This window comes from Phyllobates terribilis, unplaced genomic scaffold, assembly GCF_046119375.1.
Source record: "Phyllobates terribilis strain yellow unplaced genomic scaffold, ASM4611937v1 Scaffold_119__1_contigs__length_5224398, whole genome shotgun sequence".
Classification (NCBI taxonomy): domain Eukaryota; kingdom Metazoa; phylum Chordata; class Amphibia; order Anura; family Dendrobatidae; genus Phyllobates; species Phyllobates terribilis.
Window position 1 is genome coordinate 2,267,126 of NW_027362879.1, and position 27,980 is coordinate 2,295,105.

Genomic DNA, 27,980 nt, shown 5'->3' on the forward strand with positions numbered 1-27,980 from the left:
TCAGGCTTGATTGCTGAAGTCCAGTATTTGATTGGATATAAGAACACCAAGGTAGTTGGTGCAAGCAATTTTTTCCTCTTCCAGTACGAACATTATTGAACAGTTTACAGTGCACATATAGACACACAACACTTCTATGTGGACAGTGCACACACACTCAGCTCTGCTACATGTACAGATTTATACATACACACACACAGCTGTTCTACATGCGCACATTTACATACACACAGCTCATATTTAAGGGTGCTGTACATGGGATTATGACCTGCTGAGAGACGAATGACATGAATTTTTGAAACCACAAGTGATCCTACACTTCCCAAAAAGGTTATTTCTAAAATGCCTCCTGATGAACCTTGAACAGGAATGGGGAAACGTGTTGGGGTCACATTACAATGGTAGCTATGTGGGGTTTCTATATATATAGTTCTGTGACAAGCTGGGATCTACTACATTTTGAATGGAATCGCTATTTACAACATGTAGAGGTATTTTGTCTGTGACAAAATTGTAGCACTATTGGCACCTTATTAGAGGCACGGAAAATGTATTAATTTGTTTCATGAACATTTGAATTCTACCTCTGTAGAAGGAGCTTTATATGTAATATAAGCTATGTGTGAATTTCATGCATGGTCATTTTATTTGCCTGTGACAACACTGTAGCACTATTGGCATCTTTTTAAGAGGCATGGACACTATTATTTAGTCTCATGTCTTCATATTTGAATTACCGTATTTTTCAGACTATAAGACACACGGGACCATAAGACGCACCTAGGTTTTAGAGGAGGAAAATAGAAAAAAAGATGTAAGCAAAAAATGTGGTCATTTTTATGGGGGAGGGGGTCTGCTGCTGACACTGGTATTGGGATAATGTCCCCCAATTCTGTTAATATCCTCCATCCTTGTATGTATGGTCCCTCCTTCCTGGTATACGTGGCCCTCATCCCCATCCTGGTATACATGGCCCTCATCCCTATCCTGGTATGCATGGCACCCCTTGATCCCCCCATCCTGGCATGCATGGCACCCCTTGATCCCCCATCCTGGTATGCATGGCACCCCTTGATCACCCATCCTTGTATGCATGGCACCCCTCTTCCTGGTATGCATGGCACACCTTGATCCTGGTATGCATGGCACCCCGATTCCCCCAACCTGGTATGCATGGCACCCCTTGTTCCCCCATCCTGGTATGAATGGCACCCCTTGATCCCCCATCCTGGTATGCATGGCGCCAATTGATCTCCTATCCTGGTATGTATGGCACCCCTTGATCCCCCATCCTGGTATGCATGGCACCCCTTAATCCTGGTATGCATGGCACCCCTTGAGCCCCCATCACTCTGCCCACAAAAAAAAATAAAGAATCATACTCCCCTCCTCTCTCCTTCAGTGCTGCGTTCCGCTCTGCTGCTGACACTCACTGTGAGCCGCGCATAGCAGGGTTTGCATGGCGTCCCTGCCATGCACCCTCACACAGCGTGCACACTGTAGCTGCAGTGCTGCTCCTGCTGCGCTCGGCGGTCAGTGTGCACGCTATTAAAGACCATGAATATTCACTACAACCCATGGGAGTGGGTTGTAGCGAATATTCATGAGCTTTAATAGTGGGCACACAGACCGCCGGCTGCAGCAGGAGCCGAGCTATGGTTACAGTGGGCACGCTATTAAGGAGAATGAATATTCCCTGCTCCCCACGCCCATGGGCGTGGGGAGCAGGGAATATTCATTTTCTTTAGCAGCAGGCACAGCGTAGGCTGCAGCAGGTGGCTGCTACCTCCTGTGCCCCGCTGTCGCTCACCCCCAGCCCCCCACCAGCCACAGAACATATGTTCGGACTTTAAGACGCACCACCCACTTTCCTCTAAAAATTTTAGAGGAAAAAAGTGCGTCTTATAGTCCGAAAAATCCGGTATACCTCTGCAGATATTGAAGGAGCCTCTTAATGTAGTATAAGCTATACTGTTGGTTCACGCATTGTGACTTTATTTATGGATATCTTGGCTGATAACTATTTGCCAAAACTATGTTTGGTTTAATTTTTTCCTCCTGTGAGTGGTTGTAGTACCTAGGATCATCTAGGGATAATTAGGGTGATACGACAGAAAGTGGGGGTGCCACAACTTGCGCTCTTTTAGGGTGTAAACCTCAGCGGAAAGGAAGGGTAAATAATGAGGGATAACAAATAGGGAAAGGATTGAGGCTCCATCCCCACCTCCCCTACCTGCCTTTAACCCCTGATTTAATTTATATGGCCTCGGAATTACATACATTTTTTTCATTTCTATAGTGCCAATTTGTAAAATTTGAACGGGAACATATGTAGTAGTTCCTTTTTAATAAGGTATAAATAAAGTATATACATTTTAATGGAGATTTTTCTTTGTGAGACAAATTTACATACACACAGCTCTACTACATATGCACATTTACATACATACACAGCTCTGCTACATATGATAATGTCTGTAAAATGCTGTGGAATATGTTAGCACTATATAAGAATAAAGATTATTATTATTATTATATGCAAATTTGCATACAAAAACACTGTGTACACATTTCCCCATTTTGCAGTTCCTTCCAGGTCATGTGAATGATTACATGATCGGAAAGGTCCTTGAGCTAGTCAGGTGGAAGGTTTTTTAGCTGCTCACTCAGGACGTGCAGCCTCTGTACCGGTCCTGGTACCTTCCCCTCCTGCTCAGCACCAATCAGTTATATACAGGTGGGGCTGGAGGAGAGAGAGCAGTACTCTCAGTGATCAGGAAAGACACTGTCTCAGCATTCTCCTCTGTCATGAGATGCTGCCTCCAGTTTATAAGACACACTTATTAACAAGATATTTTCATGATAAAAATGTCTTATAGGCCAAGAAATATGATACGTTCTAAAGTGATTTCCCTTTCTCATTTATTAATACAATGTCTGTTAAATCTCTTTGTACAATGTGTCAATAACACATATAGTTTATCTAAGTCTGAATTATTTTTGATGGTCAACAAAATACAATTTTCCAGTAATTCATTTTTCACACTCTAGGTATGACAATGGCTTCTCTGTGTGAGATTTTTTACTTTTAAAGTGTGGTCCACTACATGGACAACCCCTTCTCAATCCTCATGTTTGGTCGTGTTAAAATAAAAGCACTGATACAAACCTCCCATGGAGGCGTCGTTCAAGCGGTGTCATCACTTGCGTTCCCGGGGCTCATGTGAGGTTGTTATGTCACGTGAGTTCTTCAGCCAATTAGTGCTGGCGTGATTGTCCCCATCTTCAGACAAATTGAACATCAAGAAGTCAGAGAGCAGCCGCAGCCCTGGCTTCCTGTTGATGTTCAATGCATCCGAAGGCAGGGATAGTGAAGCCGTCGCTGATTGGGCACAGGACTCATGTGATGTAACAACCTCACATGAGCCCCGGGAATGCGATTGCCGACAAAGCTGGAATGGTGAATATGAGTGTTTTTATTTTAACGAGCCAAATATGAGGAATGACAAGGGATTTCCCTAATCGTGGACAACCCCTTTAAGAAAGTACAATTTTCGATTAAAACATTTCCAACATTCTGAATATGAAAAAGGCTTCTCCCTTGTGTGCCTTCTCTGATGTTTTTTAATAGTTGATTTCCGTGTAAAACATTTCCCACATTAAAAACATGAAAAAGGCTTCTCCCCTGTGTGAACTCTTTGGTGACTAAGAAGAGACGATTTCTTCACAAAATATTTCCCACATTCTGAGCATGAAAAAGGTGTCTCCCTATGTGGGTTCTCTGGTACATAACTAAACCTGATTTCTGGTTAAAACATTTCCCACATTCTGAACATGAAAAAGGCTTTTCCCTGTGTGGATTCTCTGGTGTCTATCAAGATGCGATTTCTGGTTAAAATATTTCCCACATTCTGAACATGAAAAAGGCTTCTCCCCTGTGTGGGTTCTCTGGTGCTTAATCAAATCAGATTTCTGGATAAAATATTTCCCACATTCTGAACATAAAAAAGGCTTCTCCCCTGTGTGGATTCTCTGGTGCCTATAAAGATATGATTTCCGGTTAAAATATTTCCCACATTCTGAACATGAAAAAGGCTTCTCCCCTGTGTGGATTCTCTTGTGGCTATAAAGATTTGATTTTCGGTTAAAATATTTCCCACATTCTGAACATGAATAAGGCTTCTCCCCTGTGTGAGTTCTCTGGTGACCAAGAAGAATTGATTTTTTCCCAAAACATTTTCCACATTTTGAACATGAAAAAGGCTTCTCCCCTGTGTGAGCTCTTTGGTGACTAAGAAGAGATGATTTATTCCCAAAACATTTCCCACATTCTAAACATGAAAAAGGCTTCTCCCCTGTGTGGGTTCTCTGGTGGTTAACAAAATGTGATTTATAGTTAAAACATTTCCCACATTCTGAACAGGAAAAAGGCTTCTCCCCTGTGTGACTTCTCTGGTGTATAACAAGATTCCATTTCTGGATAAAATATTTCCCACATTCTGAACAGGAAAAAGGCTTCTCCCCTGTGTGAGCTCTCTGGTGTATAACAAGATTCCATTTCTGCATAAAATATTTCCCACATTCTGAACAGGAAAATTGTTTCTGCCCTGTGTGGGTTCTCTGGTGCTTAATCACATCTGATTTCTGGTTAAAACATTTCCCACATTCTGAACAGCAAAAAGGCTTCTCCCCAGTGTGAGTTTTCTGGTGCTTAAACAAATTTGATTTCCGGTTAAAACATTTCTCACATTCTGAACAGGAGTATGCCTTCTCACCTGTGTGAGTTCTCTGGTGTCTAGCAAGATCTGATTTCTGGTTAAAATATTTCCCACATTTGGAACAAGAAAATCTTTTCTCCACAGTGTGAATTTTTTGATGTTTAAGAAAAGGCTTTTCGAAGTGAATATTATTTCCAGATTCTGAATGTGAAAATGGCTTCTTTGCTTTAGGAGCAATTTGTTTTTTAATTCTTATTTTTTTACTTTCATTTTCCTTAGCAGTCGGTAATGAATCAGAAGATGAGACCTGTTTCAAAGCATCAGATGACAGATCTTTGCTGTGAAGGGATGATAGTATGTCTGGAGTAATGGCATTCACTTCAATTGTATCCTGTGGGATATCGAGATCATTTGATTTAAAATTTGAAGATGTCATCTGTCCCTCTGATCTCCTGGTACAGTCATCTGCCAAGAATAAAACCAATTATTTTTGAATAAAATATCCTTGAATTTTATATTGTTCAACATTTCTACTTGAACTGTCTGTAAAAACGGCCAGTTATGTAAAAATATAGAATTATTCACAAAGACAATGACAGTTCACAGTCTAATATAAAACCTCATAGGATGAACCAGTAGAGCGTGGTGTTCAACTGTTTTTTCATTCTGCTTCCCAAATAGGGAATAAAAAGCCACCAAACAATGTTATGTAGGTGAAAATTATAGCAATAACAACTTCTACTGATCTCACCAAAAACAAGTCCCCACTCAGGTCCATCACCTGTCAATGGAAAAACAGAGGTTTCCACATTATTAGTGACTAAAAGGCTCTTAAAAAGAAACATGGCTTCCATAAACCAATCCAGCAGGATCCGCTCTCCCAAAGTCAAATCTCCCCCTCACTTCTGAGCCTTGCAGTGTGCCCAAGCCACATTTAGCATCCATGTATTTGACATTACTATAGTGAGAAGAACCCACTTAATTGATGGTGTGTGTCTCCTGGAGCACAATCTGGGTAATATGTGTTGGGCAATAAAATACTATTTAGCAATTTTCACTCTCCAACATCCACTACATGCTAATTTCTAGAAAGAGCCTGTGGAGTCAAAATAGTCACTACTCCTAGGGGATTTCTACTGCTCTGGTTTTCTGTCATTTTGTCATATTAGGGCTTCTTCAAAAGGGGTGTCCCATCTCCTTTGTGACCTGCTCCTGAGACATCTGCTTCTGTCACCAGGCGCTGTCTTATTCATTCTGCAGGTGGTACTAGTAATGAAGGTGTCGGAGCAAGAAGCTCTAGGCGGCCCAGGCTCTGCCCAGCCACTAAGATTAGGGTGCCTGAGACCTACAGTGGTGGCCAAAGGTATTGGCACCCCTGCAATTCTGTCAGATAATACTCAGTTTCTTCCTGAAAATGATTGCAATCACAAATTCTTTGGTATTATTATCTTCATTTAATTTGCTTGCAAGGAAAAATCACAAAAGAGAATGAAGCAAAAATCAAATCATTGATCATTTCACACAAAACTCCAAAAAAGAGCCGGACAAAAGTATTGGCACCCTCAGCCTAATACTTGGTTGCAGAACCTTTAGCCAAAATAACTGCGAACAACCGCTTCCGGTAACCATCAATGAGTTTCTTACAATTCTCTGCTGGAATTGTAGACCATTCTTCTTTGGCAAACTGCTCCAGGTCCCTGATATTTGAAGGGTGCCTTCTCCAAACTGCCATTTTGAGATCTCTCCACAGGTGTTCTATGGGATTCAAGTCTGGACTCATTGCTGGCCACCTTAGAAGTCTCCAGTGCTTTCTCTCAAACCATTTTATAGTGCTTTTGGAAGTGTGTTTTGGGTCATTGTCCTGCTGGAAGACCCATGACCTCTGAGGGAGACCCAGCTTTCTCACACTGGGCCCTACATTATGCTGCAAAATTTGTTGGTAGTCTTCAGACTTCGTAATGCCATGCACACGGTCAAGCAGTCCAGTGCCAGAGGCAGCAAAGCAACCACAAAACATCAGGGAACCTCCGCCATGTTTGACTGTAGGGACCGTGTTCTTTTCTTTGAATGCCTCTTTTTTTTCCTGTACACTCTATGTTGATGCTTTTTCCCAAAAACCTATACTTTTGTCTCATCTGACCAGAGAGCTTTCTTCCAAAACGTTTTAGGCTTTCTCAGGTAAGTTTTGGCAAACTCCAGCCTGGCTTTTTTATGTCTCGGGGTAAGAAGTGGGGTCTTCCTGGGTACCCTACCATACAGTCCCTTTTCATTCAGACGCCGACGGATAGTACGGGTTGACACTGTTGTACCCTCGGACTGCAGGGCAGCTTGAACTTGTTTGGATGTTAGTCGAGGTTCTTTATCCACCATCCGCACAATCTTGCATTGAAATCTCTCGTCAATTTTTCTTTTCCATCCACATCTAGGGAGGTTAGCCACAGGGCCATGGGCTTTAAACTTCTTGATGACACTGCGCACGGAAGACACAGGAACATTCAGGTCTTTGGAGATGGACTTGTAGCCTTGAGATTGCTCATGCTTCCTCACAATTTGGTTTCTCAAGTCCTCAGACAGTTCTTTGGTCTTCTTTCTTTTCTCCATGCTCAATGTGGTACACACAAGGACACAGGACAGAGGTTGAGTCAACTTTAATCCATGTTAACTGGCTGCAAGTGTGATTTAGTTATTGCCAACACCTGTTAGGTGCCACAGGTAAGTTACAGGTGCTGTTAATTACACGAATTAAAGAAGCATCACGTGATTTTTCAAACAGTGCCAATACTTTTGTCCACCCCCTTTTTTAGGTTTGGTGTGGAATTATATCCAATTTGGCTTTAGGACAATTCTTTTTGTGTTTTTTCATTGAAGACAAATTAAATGAAGATAATAATACCGAAGAATTTGTGATTGCAATCATTTTCAGGAAGAAACTGAGTATTATCTGACAGAATTGCAGGGGTGCCAATACTTTTGGCCACCACTGTATAGTACCATCCAGTCTGGCAGTATGGGTGTGTGTGCTGTCCAGCTTGAGTAATCAGCTTCCTGCTTTAGCCAGCTGGAAAGCACCACACCCTAGTAAAGCTCAGAGCATATTGCTGGAAGCTGCCAGATACAGCCTTGTTCTCCTCTGGTTCAGTCCTCTGTACTCATCTCACAGCTTGTGTATTTGTTTCCTGTTGTGACCCCGGCCCATTTACTGACCACTCTTGTGTCATCTGATTTTGTATTTTCTCTGCCCTCCTGATTCTGACTCGGCTACCTGACTATTCTTCTTGCCAAGTCACATCACAGAGAATAGCAGGTAACACCGTGGCCCAAGCTTAGCGGTCTCTGTGTAAGTCCTTGTTCATCACCCTTTAATGTTTAAAGGGTGATGAACTAGAAAATTCCTGAGATCTGGAAAACGGGGTGGATAGTGCCAAGCCTGTTCGTAGGAGCCATCTTTTGAGCTGCCAGGTGACCACGAAAAGTGCCCTAATACATTGTGTCTGCAAACTATTCCAGCAAGATCTGCATTCAAATAGCTAAATCCTTCCTTTCTTAACCTGCCATGTGTCCAGACAGTAGTGTACAACCGTATATAGGGTATTGTCAAATTCAAGAAAAGTTGGAAAATAATTTGTAAAAGTCCATTTGTTTCTATTATCCTTTGTGAAGAATTCCAAAGTTCTCAGCACATAAAGTGTCACACATCAGATGTGAAAATTGGGGCCTAATTAGGAACACAAAACTGGCTGCAGGAAGTGGTTAAATCAGAGTATTTTGGGCATTAACTACTGTAGTCAAAAATTGAGGCATTTGGTTTTTATACTTTGAGAAAGGCGCCGATCCGGCACAGAAACGTGTTGGTATTAATAAAAGCCGTCTTGGAATCCCAAGCCTCTTCATTCCTGCAGCGCAGCCTGCCTAAACGTGCCAGCTTCCATTTTTTTGCCTAGTCAAAAATTGTGGGTATAGACAATAACACATCTACTAAAATGATCAAACTGAACAGTCTTCATCAATAAAAGATGAGTAACTAGTGGTGAAACCTCCCTGGCGTAATTAGAGTATGGGGCTCGGTGGCTCTTGGCAATCTAAACCATCGTAAGGGACAATATTATCTATCAGATGAGTTTCATGAAGAAATATTAGACATTCAAGGAGACCTTTTTATAATAGTGCAGAGCTGAGGGGTCTTAAATTTAGATCTAAGGCATTTGGAAGAGGCAATGGAGACCTTTTTGAAAGACTACAAGGGAGCTACAGAGTCACATAAGTGAGGCCGGCTGATCCCATCACAATCAAACTATTACACAGAATGAACCTATAAAAAATAGACATAAAATAAAAAAAAATGTTACATTCCCAACATCAACATATGTATGAGGGGAGAGCTCCAACACTAAACTGGAGTCGCACTCATTTATGGTGGACCATTGGAGCTACTACGAGTCCTGACCAGAAGAGTAGAGAAAGTATTAGCGCCCCCATTTCAGGAGAGATTGTGCAGTAATCTGAATTCCTTAGGATTGAAAACATAATGGAATCTATGACGTGGAGTGAATCCATGAAACCAGGGCTCGAGCCAACACATCTCCTGCAGGCGGGAATAAATGTATATTACAGCCATCAGCCACGCACAGCTTAGAGATATATCATGGCACAGGTGTAATGTTTTTTATGTAGTTTATCACATTCCTGTTTGAAGTTAGTTGGTTTTAAAAGAAATTGAAAATTTAAGATAAAGGTAAATTCTATTGTTATTGTACAGAAATTCACACTTGGCCTCACTGCACATTTAATGTTATCAATCACAAAAAGTGAAGTTTGGCCAGAAAGACTGGACCTGGTCTTGTAGGGACCATATGAGGACATTCAGCAACACAGAAGGGAGAGAAGGTAGATTCATCCAATAAGATATCAGGGTTCTAGGAAGCCAACAGCATCATTACCCTCCACTTTCTGTAATAATATTTTTCTTCAAGTGATTTTCTAAATTGTCAGCACATTCTACGTACGCTGTCATTTGGCTTTTCAGTTTATAGATCTGGGCAGGTAAGGGTCAGCGACTTCTAATTTCAGTTAGAAGGTGTATCCTCCAGGTTGTAAGTTCTAGAGAAAATGGCTTTTAATGCCCAAAGTCATTTGAACAGTTTTTGGTGGAGCAGAATATTGTGGTCTAGGGGTAAAATGGTGATCACACGATTGTAATACGGCCGGATTACACCACCGATAAAGCAGAAACAGACAGCGACGGAGAAGGATCTGTGACTTCTCAGCATTTAGTGGTTACTACTCACCTGGGAGGTTATCTGTAGGAATCTCCTCTTTACACCACTCATCACCCCTCACATATGTCTCTGTAGTATTAATATGGGTCAGATCTTCACCCTGAAAACAAATATTGTAAAAGTCACAGACAGATGAGAAGTCACATCTATGATCAGCTCTAATCCTGCCATCTCCACCCTTCTCATTACACAAGTATAAAACATATAATACTTGTGGATAAAACAAGACTGAACACAAGACCTTCACAGCCATCTACACATCATAGGAGAGATCTCATGACACCTTCTCTCCATCTACCTGATGATCCTGAGGAACATTGGGATCTTCTTGTTTACAGTCCTGTGGAAGAAGAGGACGGGGACATCTGTCTGGTGTTGTCCTCTTACTGTATAGATCTGGAGGAAACACATACAGGGACTGAATTCATTCTTTACATACAGATAATTATAGGCTGTGTGTATTTAGTCCTGTCTATTACCTGGTGATGTGAGGGGCTGGGGAACCTCCATCATGACGTCTTTGTACAAATCTTTGTGTCCTTCTAAATACTCCCACTCATCCATGGAGAAATAGACAGCGACATCCTGACACCTTATAGGAACCTGACACATACAATGATACCGTCATCCCCCCGATCCCTTCATAGCGTTACTGTATAATGTCCCAGCATTCCCAGCAGTGTCACCTCTCCAGTCAGCAGCTCAATCATCTTGTAGGTGAGTTCTAGGATCTTCTGGTCATTGATGTCCTCATGTATCAGGGGTTGAGGTGGAGGCCCTGTGATTGGGCTCAGGGGTCTTCCCCATCTCTCAGACACAGGGTCCTGACAGCGCTCACTAGAGGTCTTCTTCACTACTGTGTAATCCTGGTTATGGAGAGACACATTCATAAATCTCACTACAGACATTTCCAGAGTCCTCACCTCTCCAGTTCTGTCCATCTGTTATTCCCATAGATAAGAATGATGTAATGTGACGTCATCAGAATCTCTCACCTCTCCAGTAAGCCGGAAGAGGATCTCTAGGGTGAGGTGTAATATCCTCTCCGCCATCTTGTCTCTGTCCATATCCATCTTTGATGGGTAAATCAGGAAAATTCTCTTATATAGTAGATATTCACTGAGAGGATCTGATATTGTAGAGACCTGAATAAGAATATGAGCCGATGTAACATCATAAAAATCCTGTGTAATAATCCAATTACTGGAGATAATAAGAGAAACATATGAGGAGATTTATTATTTTACAGTATTTAGTTTTATTCTTTACATCTACTAATAAAACCTATATATTTTAGGCCACAGACAACAAGCAGTTTCTTCCTTGGAGTCTGCAGCTGAATACGTTTCTCATAAACTTATCTTCCATAAAGTGAATTCTCTAATCATTTACTGACACTGGAATAGGCATTAGCAATACCGCAGGAGATATTCATTACACGTAACATGAGAAATAACTACTTCATGAAGTGGATGACATCTTTATCTTCTACTATGGCTCGGGAACATATTTGGTCAAAGTCAGTCACTGACTACATCATCCCCGGCCGTCTATATGAATTTTAAGTCTTTTGGGCATCAAAACATAGATGTACACTGCAGGGTTGGCACAAGTGCGGCTGCAACAAAAACCCTGGCAGTTTAACCACTTACTGCTGTCAAAAGCACAGATGGCATCTAAGAAGGTTTGACAGAGTTCGGCTCAATGCCCCTTCTCCCCCAAGTACTCGATAGTATGGGGCTGACTAGTTACTACGATATTTAAATGCCTAATAATGGTGTCTGGGCCTGCAATGTACGAATGTCTACTATGTCGGGCCAAAGGGAGTGTCCAATAAGTTGCCTTTTAACACCCTCATACGCATTAGACTAAAGTTGCATGAAAGCACAGATTTTGGGGGATTTGGTTGACTATATAATGTATTTGGGGGCCTGAATTACAGAGGTTAATCCGTTTGTTCTTCCTGTAGATAATCCTCCACTAGAGGAGTCTGGAGGCGACTCTCTCATACAGACCACAGGAAAGCTGGAATATTTGTGTATATGGGAGAGATAGCAGTCTGCCAAATGACCGTTCGGCCAATATCTATCATGTGTATAGGGCCGTTAGTATTACACTGACAGTCAAGGGATAACACAGTAGTACAGTGCATCACCTGAGCAATCAGAGGCTTGTATGTTGTATGATTGCACTAATGACAGTTGGTTAGCAAAGATTTAACGTGAATAAAAATATCAATGTTTGCAAGTGGGTAGCTAACTGGCTAAGGGATAGAAGGCAGAGGGTGGTTATAAATGGAATATACTCAGATTGGGTAAGCGTCACTAGTGGGGTACCACAGGGGTCTGTACTAGGCCCAATGTTATTTAATATCTTTATTAACGACATAGTCAACGGGATAAATAGTAAAATATCAATATTTGCAGATGACACAAAGTTATGTAAAACAATTAATACAAAAGAGGACAGTGCAGACCTACAGAGGGATTTGGATAAACTGGGTAGGTGGAGCATTAAATGGCAAATGAGGTTTAACGAGGAGAAATGTAAGGTCATACATATGGGAAGGAAAAATGGAAGTCACCAGTACTCACTGAATGGGAAATCATTGGGGAATTCAGAGATGGAGAAGGACTTGGGCATCTTGACTGATAGCAAACTAAATTGGAGTGCCCAAAGTCAGGCCGCTGCTGTAAGGGCAAACAGGGTAATGGGATGTATCAGAAGAGGTATAGCTGCAAAGGATGAGAACATTGTTCTTCCACTGTACAAAGCTCTGGTCAGACCACACTTGGAATACTGTGCTCAGTTATGGGCCCCAATATATAGAAAGGATATAAACGAGCTTGAAAAGGTACAAGGGAGGGCAACAAAATTAATAAAGGGAATGGAGGGACTGCAATACCCAGAGAGGTTGGCAAAACTAGGACTATTCAGCCTGGAAAAGAGAAGGTTGAGGGGGGACATAATAAATGTGTACAAATATGTTAGGGGACAGTATAGAGATCTTGCCCGGGATTTGTTCAAAAGGAGGGATATTACGGTAACAAGAGGGCATTCACTAAGACTGGAAGAGAAAAGGTTTCAGCACCAGCATAGGAAGGGGTTCTTTACGGTAAGAGCAGTGAGAATATGGAATTCACTGAGTGAGGAGACGGTAATGTCGGATTCACTACACCAGTTCAAGCGGGGACTGGATGCATTTCTAGATACCAGGCAGATTTCAGCGTATACTTAAAAATAAAATAAAATAGTAGGTTGATACAGGGATTTATTCTGACTGCTGGTTTCAGAGTCGGGAGGGAATTTTTCCTCAGGTGAAGATTGGCTAAATCATTTGGGGTTTTTGCCCTCCTCTGGATCAACTTTAGCAATTACAGAACTAACAGGTCGAACTTGATGGACGCAAGTCTTTATTCGGCTTTACAAACTATGTTACTATCACAGTTTTGGCAACAAGAAATATCCGTCACTATTGGCACAACAGACTCACTACACAATGTTAAGTCACGTCCATAACAACTTTATTATACTCTATTATCCTATACACAGTGGCGTAGATAGAAATCACAAGTCCTACAGCAATATCTCTAATTGGGCCCCACCAACCTTAACCCCTTTCTGATGTATGACCTAATAGTACGTTTTGGTGACCTGGGCCGATTGGACCAATGACGTACTATTAGGTCATATGGCAATCGCGCCCGCACACAAGCGGTGCGGGGCGATCGCCGCCGGGTGTCAGCTGAAAGTCACAGCTGACACCCGGTACTATGTGCCGCTCCCGGCACATTAACACCCGCAATGCTGTAATAGAAGTCGATCGCAGCATTGCGGTAGCAAGGGGAGGTGATCGGAATACTCACCTCCTCTTCCAGCCTCCAGAGCTGTCTGTCGCGGCTTCCCGGATGTTGCCATGACGACCCGATGTGATCATGACGACCCGATGTCGTCATCACAACATCCGGGTCACCAGACAGCAGGAATATTCTTTGGTCATGCGCAGTGCATGACAAAACTATCTTCTCCCTGTCCAGCGCTGACTATCTGCATGGCACAGGGATGGTGCTGCATTCCTGTGCTATACAGGCGATCAGAATAAAAAAGTGAAAGTCCCAGAGTTGGACACAGAATAAAAGTCCACAAAGTGTTAAAAAATGAAAAAAAAAAATGTAAAAATATTTAAAAAGATAAAAAAAATAATCCACCAAAAATAAAAATATAATGTACCCATCAATAAATATTATTATGAAAAAAAAAACAAAAAAAACAATAAAAGTACACATATTTTGTATCGCCGCATCCGGAACGACCTGACCTATAAACTGTCCCACTAGTTAACCCCTTTAGTGAACACGGTAAAAAAATAAAATAAAAAACAAAGCAAAAAACAATGCTTTATCATCATACCGCCAAACAAAAAATGAAATAACACGCGATCAAAAAGACAAATATAAGTAAAAATGGTACCGCTGAAAACTTAATCTTGTCCCACAAAAAAACAAGCCACCATACAGCTCCATCAGTCAAAAAATAAAAAAGGTATAGCTCTCAGATAAAAGCGATGAAAAAAAATATTTTTTTCTATAAAATAGCTTTTATTGTGTAAAAGCGCCAAAACATAAAAAAACTATATAAATGTGGTACCGCTGTAAAGGTACTGACCCGAAGAATAAAGCTACCTTATCAATTTTACCACACGCGGAACAGCATAAAAAAAAACATTAAAAAAATTCTGGAATTGCTGGTTTTTGTTTATTCTGCCTCCCAAAAATCGGAAAAGAAAGCGATCAAAAAATGTCACGTGCCTGAAAATGGCACCAATAAAAACGTCAACTCATCCCGCAAAAATCAAGCCATCACATGACTGTCGGCCAAAATATGGAAAAATTATAGCTCTCAAAATATGGCGATGCAAAAACTAGATTTTGCAAAAAAATGCGTCTTTTAGTGTGTGACAGTTGTCAATCATAAAAACCCCATATGATTCTGGTATCGCTGTAATCGCACTGACCCAAAGAATAAAGTTGTCTAATCACTTATACCGCACGAGGAATGGCGTAAAAAATAAATTCTAGGGTTAGGGTTAGGGTTAGGGTTGGGCTAGGGTTAGGGTTGGGGTTGTGTTAGGGTTAGGGTTGTGTTGGGATTTTTTTCAAAAGTAAAAAAAAAAAAGATGACGATATGGCGACTAGCGTTGAGTGCAAGTGCTCACTACTTGAATTTGCATCAGGTGCTTGGGTATGCACTGAGTATCGCGGGTGCTCGAGTGACATGCTCGAGTCTCCGCCCCATATGCTTCGTGGCCAAAAAAAACTTGCGGGGATTTCCTGCCATGCATGAGCGATCCCCACATGTTTTTTTTCGGGTGTCTAATAACCGTGAAACATGTGTGCGGAGACTCGAGCATGTCACTCGAGCACCCTTGATACATGGTGAATACCTGAGTACCCGATGCAAACTCAAGTAGCGATCACTTGCACTCAAGACTAATGACAACTTATTCAATATGATGACCTAATGTTATCAAATTCTGTGTCGTACCTCTGGGTTCAAAATGTTCACTATACCCCTTGATAAAATACTTGAGGGGTGTAGTTTCCAAAATGGGGTCACTTGTGGGGGGTTTCCACTATTTAGGCACATCAGGGGCTCTCCAAACGCGACATGGCGTCCGCTCTCAATTCCAACAAATTTTGCATTCAAAAAGTCACACAGTGCTCCTTCCCTTCTGAACTCTGCCATGCGCCCAAACACTGTATTTTCCCCACATATGGGGTATTGGAGTACTCAAGAGAAATAGCAAAAAAGTTTTTGGGGTCCATTTTCTCCCCTTACCCTTGTGAAAATAAAAAAATTGGGACTAAAAGATCATTTTTGTGGAAAAGTTAGATTTTTTTATTTTCACGACTCCATGTTATAAACTTCTGTAAAGTACCTGGGGGTTCAAGGTGCTCACCACTATCTAGATAAGTTCCTTGAGAGGTCTAGTTTCCAAAATGGTGTTACTTGTGGGGGGTTTCCACTGTTTAGGCACATCATGAGCTCTCCAAACGCAACATGGCGTCCGCTAATTATTCAAGCAAATTTTACATTCAAAAAGTCAAATGGCGCTGCTTCTCTTCCGAACCCTGCTGTGCGCCAAGACAGTGGTTTTGCCCCACATATGGGGTATCTGCTTACTCAGGAGCAATTGAACAACAAGCTGCATGGTGAAATTTCTCCTGTTAACCTTATGAAAATGCAAAATTGGGAGCTAAAAAACATTTTTGGGGGAAAATGTGAAAATTTAATTTTACAGCACAATGTTATAAACTTCTGTGAAGCACCTTGGGGTTCAAGGTGTTCACCACACATCTAGATAAGTTCCCTGAGGGTCTAGTTTCTAAAATGGTGTCACTTGTGGGGCACATCAGGGGCTCCTCAAACGCAACATGGTGTCCGCTAATTATTCAAGCAAATTTTACATTCAAAAAGTTAAATGGTGCTTCTTCCCTTCTGAACCCTGCCGTGCGCCCAAGCAGTGGTTTTTCCCCACATATGGGGTATCTGCGTGCTCAGGGGAAATTGTACAACAAATTTTGGGGTCCTTTTTTTCCTGTTACCCCTGCAAAAATAAAAAAAAATTGGGTCTAAAGTAACATATTCGTGAATAAAAAAGTTAAATGTTCATTTTTTTCTTCCACATTCCAAAAATTCCTGTGAAGCACCTGAAGGGTTAATAAAGTTCTTGAATGTGGTTTTGAGCACCTTGAAGGGTGCAATTTTTAGAATGGTGTCACTTTTGGGTATTTTCTGTCATAAAGACCCCTCAAGGTGACTTCAAATGTGAAGCGTTCCCTAAAAATAGTTGGTTTGTAAATTTTGTTGGAAAAATGAGAAATCGCTGGTCAACTTTTAACCCTTATAGCTCCCTAATAATAAAAAAAATTGGTCCCAAAATTGTGCTGATGTAAATTAGACATGTGGGAAATGTTATTTATTACAGTGGTGGCCAAAAGTATTGGCACCCCTGCAATTCTGTCAGATAATACTCAGTTTCTTCCTGAAAATGATTGCAATCACAAATTCTTTGGTATTATTATCTTCATTTAATTTGCTTGCAAGGAAAAAACACAAAAGAGAATGAAGCAAAAATCAAATCATTGATCATTTCACACAAAACTCCAAAAATGGCCCAGACAAAAGTATTGGCACCCTCAGCCTAATACTTGGTTGCACAACATTTAGCCAAAATAACTGCGAACAACCGCTTCCGGTAACCATCAATGAGTTTCTTACAATGCTCTGCTGGAATTGTAAACCATTCTTCTTTGGCAAACTGCTCCAGGTCCCTGATATTTGAAGGGTGCCTTCTCCAAACTGCCATTTTGAGATCTCTCCACAGGTGTTCTATGGGATTCAGGTCTGGACTCATTGCTGGCCACCTTAGAAGTCTCTAGTGCTTTCTCTTAAACCATTTTATAGTGCTTTTGGAAGTGTGTTTTGGGTCATTGTCCTGCTGGAAGACCCATGACCTCTGAGGGAGACCCAGCTTTCTCACACTGGGCCCTACATTATGCTGCAAAATTTGTTGGTAGTCTTCAGACTTCATAATGCCATGCACGGTCAAGCAGTCCAGTGCCAGAGGTAGCAAAGCAACCCCAAAACATCAGGAAACCTCCACCATGTTTCACTGTAGGGACCGTGTTCTTTTCTTTGAATGCCTTTTTTTATTCCTGTACACTCTATGTTGATGCTTTTTCCCAAAAAGCTCTATTTTTGTCTCATCTGACCAGAGAACATTCTTCCAAAACGTTTTAGGCTTTCTCAGGTAAGTTTTGGCAAACTACAGCCTGGCTTTTTTATGTCTCGGGGTAAGAAGTGGGGTCTTCCTGGGTATCCTACCATGCAGTCCCTTTTCATTCAGACGCCGACGGATAGTACGGGTTGACACTGTTGTACCCTCGGACTGCAGGGCAGCTTGAACTTGTTTGGATGTTAGTCGAGGTTCTTTATCCACCATCCGCACAATCTTGCGTTGAAATCTCTCGGCAATTTTTCTTTTCCGTCCACATCTAGGGAAGCCACAGTGCCATGGGCTTTAAACTTCTTGATGACACTGCGCACGGAAGACACAGGAACATTCAGGTCTTTGGAGATGGACTTGTAGCCTTGAGATTGCTCATGCTTCCTCACAATTTGGTTTCTCAAGTCCTCAGACAGTTCTTTGGTCTTCTTTCTTTTCTCCATGCTCAATGTGGTACACACAAGGACACAGGACAGAGGTTGAGTCCACTTTAATCCATGTTAACTGGCTGCAAGCGTGATTTAATTATTGCCAACACCTGTTAGGTGCCACAGGTAAGTTACAGGTGCTGTTAATTACACGAATTAGAGAAGCATCACATGATTTTTCAAACAGTGCCAATACTTTTGTCCACCCCCTTTTTTAGGTTTGGTGTGGAATTATATCCAATTTGGCTTTAGGACAATTCTTTTTGTGTTTTTTCATTGAAGACAAATTAAATGAAGATAATAATACCAAAGAATTTGTGACTGCAATCATTTTCAGGAAGAAACTGAGTATTATCTGACAGAATTGCAGGGGTGCCAATACTTTTGGCCACCACTGTAACTATTTTTTGTGACATATCTCTCTGATTTAAGAGCATAAAAATTCAAATTTTGAAAATTGCTGAATTTTCAACATTTTTACCAAATTTCCGCTTTTTCACAAATAAACACAAGTGATATCGAATAAATTTTACCACAATCATGAAGTACAATATGTCATGAAAAAACATTCTCAGAATCAGGGGGATCCCTTGAAGTGTTACAGAGTAATTACCTCATAAAGTGACAGTGGTCAGAATTGTAAAAATTGGCCTGGTCATTAAAGTAAAAACCACCTTGGGTAGTAAAGGGGTTAAATAATCCGCTTTGACGTGGTTCTCCAACAGCTTCATCAGGAGGCTTGATACAAGGATGTTAATTCATGATGTTCAGCATAGTGTGCCTAATAGCCAGTTGCCCATGTTTAAATATCCCACTTCATTCAAAAACCCCTCCCAGACTAGGAGACCCATTACCATAGGTGAATTGACACAGGACATATAGAATGGAGTCAGTCTACAATAATGTACTGCACCTGCGCTACTTCTCATGAACCACTCAAGTCCGTGTTGGCCACAATTATATCGTAGTTTTTTCTGGAGTATATTAAAGATAAGGTCACTCTATTGTCGTCAGTTCCTATTACTCGTGTTATCCCATCTTTTCTTGGTCTCTTGGTTAGACATGGAGGAATGTCTGTGTCTCCCGTTTTTTTGTAAACAATCGTGTGGAATCTAAAATGTACTGTAGGTCCCTTCTTCCCTGAATCTGGTGTTCATGTCTATTGCCTGTATATTAGAATCTGTGACATAAGAACAGTTCCTTCTCAACTGTAAAAATTGGCCCTTGGCTGGGGCGTACATAGAAATCATGGGGCCCCATAGCAGAAGCTCTAATTCCCCCCCCCCCCCACAAAAAATAAATACATATTTGTCTGTGTCGCAGAAGAGCAGATCTCACACCTTTCCAGCCTTTACATAGTAATTTTCCTCCTGCTGACGTCCTAGATTCCTCTTTCATTGCCCCATAAAGTGTGATTCCAACAAAAGTGCCCCCCAAACACAGTATGATACCCCCATGGTGCATTCCTCCACATTTGCCTCCATATGCACAGTATAATGACACTATTGTACCCAACTTCAACTCCCAAGGCAAAGTATGGTGACCCTAACACAGTATGATTCCCCAACTGTGACCCCCAAAGCTCTCCATACACTATAATGTGCCTACATACACTATAATGGCCCGCACGAGCCCTCCAAACAGTATAATGGACCCCACACAATCCTTCACACTGTATAATTGCTTTCATACAGTATAATGGCCCCCCACATAGCCCTCAAAATATTCTAATGGCTCCACAGCCTTCCATAGAGTATAATACACCACCGATAATCCTCCATATAGTATAATGTGCCCCCCATAATCCTCCATATAGTATAATGAACTTCCCATGGTCCTCCATAGAATATAATGCACTCCCCATAGTCCTCCATACAGTATATTACACACCCCATAGGGTAAAATGCAGCCCTCATATAGTATAATGCACCCCACAGTCCTGCACTATTATGGGCACCACGTACTCACTGATTTTAAAATACCATATATTTTAAATAAGCCGACCAGAGTATAAGCCGAGGCCCCTAATTTTACCACAAAAAACTGGGAAAACATATTGACTTGAGTATAAGCCTAGGGTGAGAAATGCAGCAGCTATTGCTAAATTTCCCCATCATGGTATGTGTGGCACCCCCTCATCCCCCAACCCTGGTATGTGTGGCCTCCCCAATCCCCCAATCCTGATATGTGTGGCCTCCCAAAATCCCCCAATCCTGGTATGCGTGGCCTTCCCAGTCTCCCAATCCTGGTATATGTGGGCTCCCCAAACCCGGTATGTGTGGCCTTCCCAGTCCCCCAATCCTGGTATGTGTGGCCTCCCCAATTCCCCAATCCTGGTATATGTGGCCTTCCCAGTCCCCCAATCCTGGTATGTGTGGCCTCCCCAATACCCCCCCCAATCCTGATATGTGTGGCCTCCCCAATCCCCCCAATCCTGGTATTTGTGGCCTCCCCAATCCCCCCCAATCCTGGTATGTGTGGCCTCCCCAATCCCCCCCAATCCTGGTATGTGTGGCCTCCCCAATCCCCCCAATCCTAGTATGTGTGGCCTCCCCAATCCCCCCAATCCTAGTATGTGTGGCCTCCCAAATCACCCAATCCTGGCATCTGTGGCCTTCCCAGTCCCCCAATCCTGGTATGTGTGGCCTCCATAATCCCCCCCAATCCTGGTATGTGTGGCCTCCCCAATCTCCCCCAATCCTGGTATGTGTGGCCTCCCCAATACCCCCCAATCCTGATATGTGTGACCTCCCAAAATCCCCCAATCCTGGTATGTGTGGCCTTCCCAGTCTCCCAATCCTGGTATGTGTGGGCTCCCCAAACCCGGTATGTGTGGCCTTCCTAGTCCCCCAATCCTGGTATGTGTGGCCTCCCCAATTCCCCAATCCTGGTATATGTGGCCTCCCCAATACCCCCCAATCCTGGTATGTGTGGCCTCCCCAATCCCCCCCAATCCTGATATGTGTGGCCTCCCCAATCCCCCCAATCCTGGTATTTGTGGCCTCCCCAATCCCCCCCAATCCTGATATGTGTGGCCTCCCCAATCCCCCCCAATCCTGGTATGTGTGGCCTCCCCAATCCCCCCAATCCTAGTATGTGTGGCCTCCCCAATCCCCCCCCAATCCTAGTATGTGTGGCCTCCCAAATCCCCCAATCCTGGCATCTGTGGCCTTCCCAGTCCCCCAATCCTGGTATGTGTGGCCTCCATAATCCCCCCCAATCCTGGTATGTGTGGCCTCCCCAATCTCCCCCAATCCTGGTATGTGTGGCCTCCCCAATACCCCCCAATCCTGATATGTGTGGCCTCCCAAAATCCCCCAATCCTGGTATGTGTGGCCTTCCCAGTCTCCCAATCCTGGTATGTGTGGGCTCCTCAAACCCGGTATGTGTGGCCTTCCCAGTCCTCCAATCCTGGTATGTGTGGCCTCCCCAATTCCCCAACCCTGGTATATGTGGCCTTCCCAGTCCCCCAAACCTGGTATGTGTGGCCTCCCCAATACCCCCCAATCCTGATATGTGTGGCCTCCCCAATCCCCCCAATCCTGGTATTTGTGGCCTCCCCAATCCCCCCCAATCCTGGTATTTGTGGCCTCCCCAATCCCCCCCAATCCTGGTATGTGTGGCCTCCCCAATCCCCCCCAATCCTGGTATGTGTGGCCTCCCCAATCCCCCCCAATCCTGGTATGTGTGGCCTCCCCAATCCCCCCCAATCCTGGTATGTGTGGCCTCCCCAATCCCCCCAATCCTGGTATGTGTGGCCTCCCCAATCCCCCCCAATCCTAGTATGTGTGGCCTCCCAAATCCCCCAATCCTGGAATCTGTGGCCTTCCCAGTCCCCCAATCCTGGTATGTGTGGCCTCCATAATCCCCCCCAATCCTGGTATGTGTGGCCTCCCCAATCTCCCCCAATCCTGGTATGTGTGGCCTCCCCAATACCGCCCAATCCTGATATGTGTGGCCTCCCAAAATCCCCCAATCCTGGTATGTGTGGCCTTCCCAGTCTCCCAATCCTGGTATGTGTGGGCTCCCCAAACCCGGTATGTGTGGCCTTCCCAGTCCCCCAATCCTGGTATGTGTGGCCTCCCCAATTCCCCATTCCTGGTATATGTGGCCTTCCCAGTCCCCCAATCCTGGTATGTGTGGCCTCCCCAATACCCCCCAATCCTGATATGTGTGGCCTCCCAAATCCCCCCAATCCTGGTATTTGTGGCCTCCCCAATCCCCCCCAATCCTGGTATGTGTGGCCTCCCCAATCCCCCCCAATCCTGGTATGTGTGGCCTCCCCAATCCCCCCCAATCCTGGTATGTGTGGCCTCCCCAATCCCCCCCAATCCTGGTATGTGTGGCCTCCCCAATCCCCCCCAATCCTGGTATGTGTGGCCTCCCCAATCCCCCCCAATCCTAGTATGTGTGGCCTCCCCAATCCCCCCCAATCCTAGTATGTGTGGCCTCCCCAATCCCCCCCAATCCTAGTATGTGTGGCCTCCCAAATCCCCCAATCCTGGTATCTGTGGCCTTCCCAGTCCCCCAATCCTGGTATGTGTGGCCTCCATAATCCCCCCCAATCCTGGTATGTGTGGCCTCCCCAATCTCCCCCAATCCTGGTATGTGTGGCCTCCCCAATACCCACCAATCCTGATATGTGTGGCCTCCCAAAATCCCCCAATCCTGGTATGTGTGGCCTTCCCAGTCTCCCAATCCTGGTATGTGTGGGCTCCCCAAACCCGGTATGTGTGGCCTTCCCAGTCCCCCAATCCTGGTGTGTGTGGCCTCCCCAATTCCCCATTCCTGGTATATGTGGCCTTCCCAGTCCCCCAATCCTGGTATGTGTGGCCTCCCCAATACCCCCCAATCCTGATATGTGTGGCCTCCCCAATCCCCCCAATCCTGGTATGTGTGGCCTCCCCAATCCCCCCCAATCCTGGTATGTGTGGCCTCCCCAATCCCCCCCCAATCCTGGTATGTGTGGCCTCCCCAATCCCCCCCCAATCCTGGTATGTGTGGCCTCCCCAATCCCCCCCCAATCCTGGTATGTGTGGCCTCCCCAATCCCCCCCAATCCTGGTATGTGTGGCCTCCCCAATCCCCCCCAATCCTGGTATGTGTGGCCTCCCCAATCCCCCCAATCCTAGTATGTGTGGCCTCCCCAATCCCCCCCAATCCTAGTATGTGTGGCCTCCCAAATCCCCCAATCCTGGTATCTGTGGCCTTCCCAGTCCCCCAATCCTGGTATGTGTGGCCTCCATAATCCCCCCCCAATCCTGGTATGTGTGGCCTCCCCAATCTCCCCCAATCCTGGTATGTGTGGCCTCCCCAATACCCCCCAATCCTGGTATGTGTGGCCTCCTCATTCCCCAATCCTACTATGTATGGCCCCAATCACTGCACACATAAAATAATAAACACTTATACTCACCTTCCTTCCTCACCTCTCCTGCAGAGCTGAGTCCTGTCTGCTGTAGTTCATGTCGGCATCTGAGTAGCGCGCGCTCTCAGAAGCCGAGGTGAGCTGCTGCTGCTGCCGGCACATTCACGCTTCTCCATGCCGGGACTATGTGGGTGGAGAAGCGTGAATATGCTTTCTCTTTAGCAGCGGGCACTGACAGCAGGAGCTGCGGCTCAGCGCTCCTCCTTGGCCGCTACTTAAGAGAATGAATATTCATTCTTCTCCACGCCCATGGGAGTGGAGAAGAGGGAATATTCATTTCCCTTTAGCAGCGGACACACGCGGTAGCTGCAGCAGCGGCTACCGCGTGTGCTCGCTCCTCCACCGCCGCAACCTCCCCCCCCCAATAGTCACCTATCCTCCTGGTTCCCACGCTGTTTGGGGCCTCTCGGCTCAAGGGCCCCCTTCCGGTCACGGGCCCCATAGCAGTGGCGTGGCCTGCCGCCATTAGCGGTACGTCACTGGCCCTTGGGTATTCCTTTTTTTAGTGGGATGGGGTGGTGACTATCCCACTTCAATAGTTTAATAGTGCTTGTAGGTTTATGGTTGATGACTGTCCATAGGGTCCCATCCTGTTCTTTCTTGATTAGTACATCCAAGAAAGGCAACTGGTTATAATTAAAACTCCGATGTAAATCTAACGCCCGCTCTATTGATGTTGAGTTCCCTGACAAATTCAAGAAATTGTTCACTCGTTCCCGACCAGATGATAAAAATGTCAATATATCTATACCACACCCCAATATATGGATGTCACCACTTATGATCATCCCTGAATATTGTGGTTTCCTCCCACCAGCCCAGGAATAGGTTTGTATACAAGGGGGCACAGGGGCTCCCCATCGCAGTACCCCTGAGCTGGTGGAAGTACTTCCTGTCAAAAAGAAAGAAGTTATGAGTAAGAGTGAATTTTAGAAGACCCACCATGAAGTCATTGTTTGCTACACTTTATTGATCTTACTCCTTTGACACCATCCTCAGGCAGTATATTACTGTACAAAGCCTCGATATCTAGTAAGGCCTGCTCCCCTTGTAGCACCCCGAGGGCTCGGATGCTACAGGGGTAATGCACCTCAGTCCAGAGGTGTGATATTCCACTCCCGGGTAAGGATGGAGTGTGGACTAGGGCTCAGTAAGCTGCATGCACCACACACACCCCATTTCCGAGGGACAGCTCAACGGTGCTCCCACAAGATAGAAGTGCAGGCACGACAGCATCTGTCCCTGGCTGGAGTGGGGAGGGGGTGGAATATCCAGTGGTGTAGGAGCAGATAGGGGTGGGTCTCTGGGCATAGGTAGGAGCCCATTGGTTGCTAGTCACCTGGGCTCGGGTGTCAGAAGGAGGTATATAAGGTGGGCACCATCTTAGAACAGGGTTGAGTCCAGTCCAGTTCAGTTCAGTGGAGACAGTCTGAGGAGAAGACGGGAAGCAGAGCCCCTGCATGGGCTCTGCTCTGCAGGCAGGCCTTGTCAGGAGGCTGGAGCCTGAGAGAGAGAGAGAGAGAGAAGAAGGAAGAGAAAGGAAAGTAGGAAAGGAACTGGAACAGAGGAGAAAGGAAGCAAGGAACACAGAGAAAGGCCCAGAGACACGAAGGCAGAAGGAACCCCATATGCCCAGGAGATACAGGGTGAAGGGTTGGCAGAGCAGGGTACCGGAACCCGAATTGGTGGAGGCGACTAATCCTCAGCCAAAACCGGAGGTTGTGACCACATCTTGGTGCGACCCCTCACTACATCCACCAGAAAGGCATACCGTATAGGGTCAGGGAAACCGGAGAGAGGTTTCGCCAACAGAAGGCCCGAGGAAGCTGGACAAAGGTGGGTCCCTGGTGGGGACGGCCAGTAGAAAGGAAGAGAGGGGAGCTCTGAACCACACTCTGGAATTGCCTGGGAGTTGACCGAGTCCCTTGCCTGGTGAACGCAGCACGGCTCAGGCGGTCCCTCATGTGCACAAGTGACCAGAATAACAACCGTGAGTAAAGCTTTGAAAACTGCAACTGCACGTCTCTGTGATTCCTCGCCGCACCAGCACCATAAGTACTGGGACGCTCACACCAGCACTCCCATCATCTCTCTCACATTAGCTGCCCTGAGGCAATACTCCTCCCGTGGGGAGTTATCCCATACTCGGCTGCGCAACCAACATCAGCCTCAGCGGTCGGCAGCGCAGCGGCGGTCCCCACTGACCGCAATCCACGGGTGGCGTAGTCGGACACTTATTACAATACAAATAGACTGCCACTGGCTTGACCACCCTGGACACGGACCGGGACACCGCCACACGGAGACTACAACCCCCAGCATTCTACAACAGGCCGGGTTCCGGGTTCCCCTGCACAACACAGGCCCAGGGGGCGCGTCACCCTACATGAATGTGTACATGCTCGAGGGTATACATGTAGGGGTGCAGGCAAAGGTAAAAACATTTTCTAGAGGGATTTTTCCAACTGTAAGGCTATGTTCTCATGATCAGGAACCAGCAGCGCTTTGGATGCAGCGTTATTTGGCTGCGTCCAAAGCACTGAGTTCTAATCAAGCACTTCAATACGCATTTGTTCACTGAACCATGTAGATTTCATGCATCCTATACAATGTATTGTGGAAATTTCTGTTGCGGAGACTGGCATCTCTGCAGCAGAAATTGACATGCTGCGGCTCGTAGACCCGTGCCGCAGGTCGGTTTGCACATAGTCTAATAGAAGCACAGTGGGCATGGGATTTATAGAAATTCCATCCACTCTACTTCTACTGTAGAATGTAGCATTTTGGACGCAGCGCAGGTGAGCTTCGTCCAAAACGCTGCTAGTCCGGATCATGGGCAAGTACCCTTAAACTTCAGGACTTATTCTAACTGCAGGAACTCAGGCGGTGCTGTGGGAACATTATACTGTATGTGGGGGGATGGCAGTTCTGTGGGGACATTATACTGTGTATGGGGGTTAGCGGTACTGTGGCAATATTATACTGTGTGGGGAGGGATAGCGGTACTGTGGGATCATTAAACTGTATGTGGGGGGGTGGTGGTACAGTGGGAACATTATACTGTGTGGGGGCATCATACATACTGTATAAGGGGCATAATGGGGGCATTACACTGTGTGGGGGCATCATACATACTGCATAAGGGGCATAATGGGGGCATTACACTGTGTGGGGGCATCATACATACTGCATAAGGGGCATAATGGGGGCACTATACTGTGGGGGGCATCATACATACTGTATAAGGGGCATAATGGGGGCATTACACTGTGGGGCCAGTAAAGAGGTCCTGTACTATGAGAACAATACGTTTCCTCCCTTCCTGTCTCCATAGTTGGGTCGTATGTATCTATTACAGGAAACAGAACAAAAACCTTATGATTCTTATAAAGGGACAACACAAGACCCCAAAAGAGTCTCCGTGCTGAAGGGGTTAATGCCCCCTGCGCCCAGTAATGGGGTCTCCACATACCTCCACCTGCAGAGCCGCCTCCACATATATGGCTGTTCTGTGCGCACAGGACCTGTGATGAGGTCACAGGAGGGGAGGAGTCAGGGGTCACATGATCAGGGGCCTCAGTGGATGCAGGACTCTGCTGTGCTGGTTGTCATGGTGCTGGATGAGCTGAGGTTTATGTGTGGGGTCAGGAGGGATTGAGGCCTCTTTCACAGGTCAGTATCTCCGGTATGAGTGGTGACAGTTTCCACACATACTGGAGACACTGACACGCAGACCCATTCAAATCTATGGGTCTGTGCATATCTCCGTGTGCTTTAATGGACCGTGTGTCCATTTTTTTACGACAGTACTGATCACACAGACCCATTCAAGTCAATGGGTCTGTGTAAACACGTACCGCACACAGATGACATCGGTGTGCCATCCGCGTGCGTTTGTAATGGTTATAGGGTTAATATAGAAACAATTTGTTTCAATATCAGCCAGGTGTCTAGACCTTGTTTTCTTGAAAAGTTTTGGCTAATCTTGGCAGCATTTTGTGAGAGGTGAAGTTGCAGTAGTATGAGAGTGGTGGTGTTTTGGAAGTGTGGTGAGATTACTCTACAGAATGGCCCCCAGTGTGGACACAGCACAGCTAATATCTCTTGTGGAGCAGCACCCTGAACTTTGGGACACCAGAACAGAGGGATACCATGCAGGTTGTTGGCTGACAAATTTTGGCCTAGGGGGCAAGCATACAGCAGTGGCCCATAAGCAGCGGCACAGCCTCACTGCTCAGGCGCGGGTCCAGCGCCGAACATGTAGAAATGTCATGCGCCCCACAATAATATCAGCGCTTGCCGGGAGCAATATTCAAATACGTGGGCGATGCCAGCAGTGACT

The 27,980-nt window shown here is 45.0% G+C and overlaps 1 protein-coding gene across 1 annotated transcript; it reads right to left on the bottom strand.

Moving 5' to 3' along the window:
- Nucleotides 1-333: 333 nt before the first annotated feature.
- LOC141201593 (uncharacterized) lies at nt 334-27,173 on the bottom strand. The gene is made up of 7 exons (XM_073663590.1): nt 27,111-27,173; nt 10,990-11,139; nt 10,681-10,860; nt 10,474-10,597; nt 10,293-10,390; nt 10,004-10,094; nt 334-5,183 (listed from the first exon to the last, which is right to left on the bottom strand). The coding sequence occupies exons 2-7, from the start codon at nt 11,065-11,067 to the stop codon at nt 3,793-3,795; spliced, it is 1,962 nt and encodes a 653-aa protein (XP_073519691.1). The 5' UTR covers nt 11,068-11,139; nt 27,111-27,173; the 3' UTR covers nt 334-3,792.
- Nucleotides 27,174-27,980: the final 807 nt, after the last annotated feature.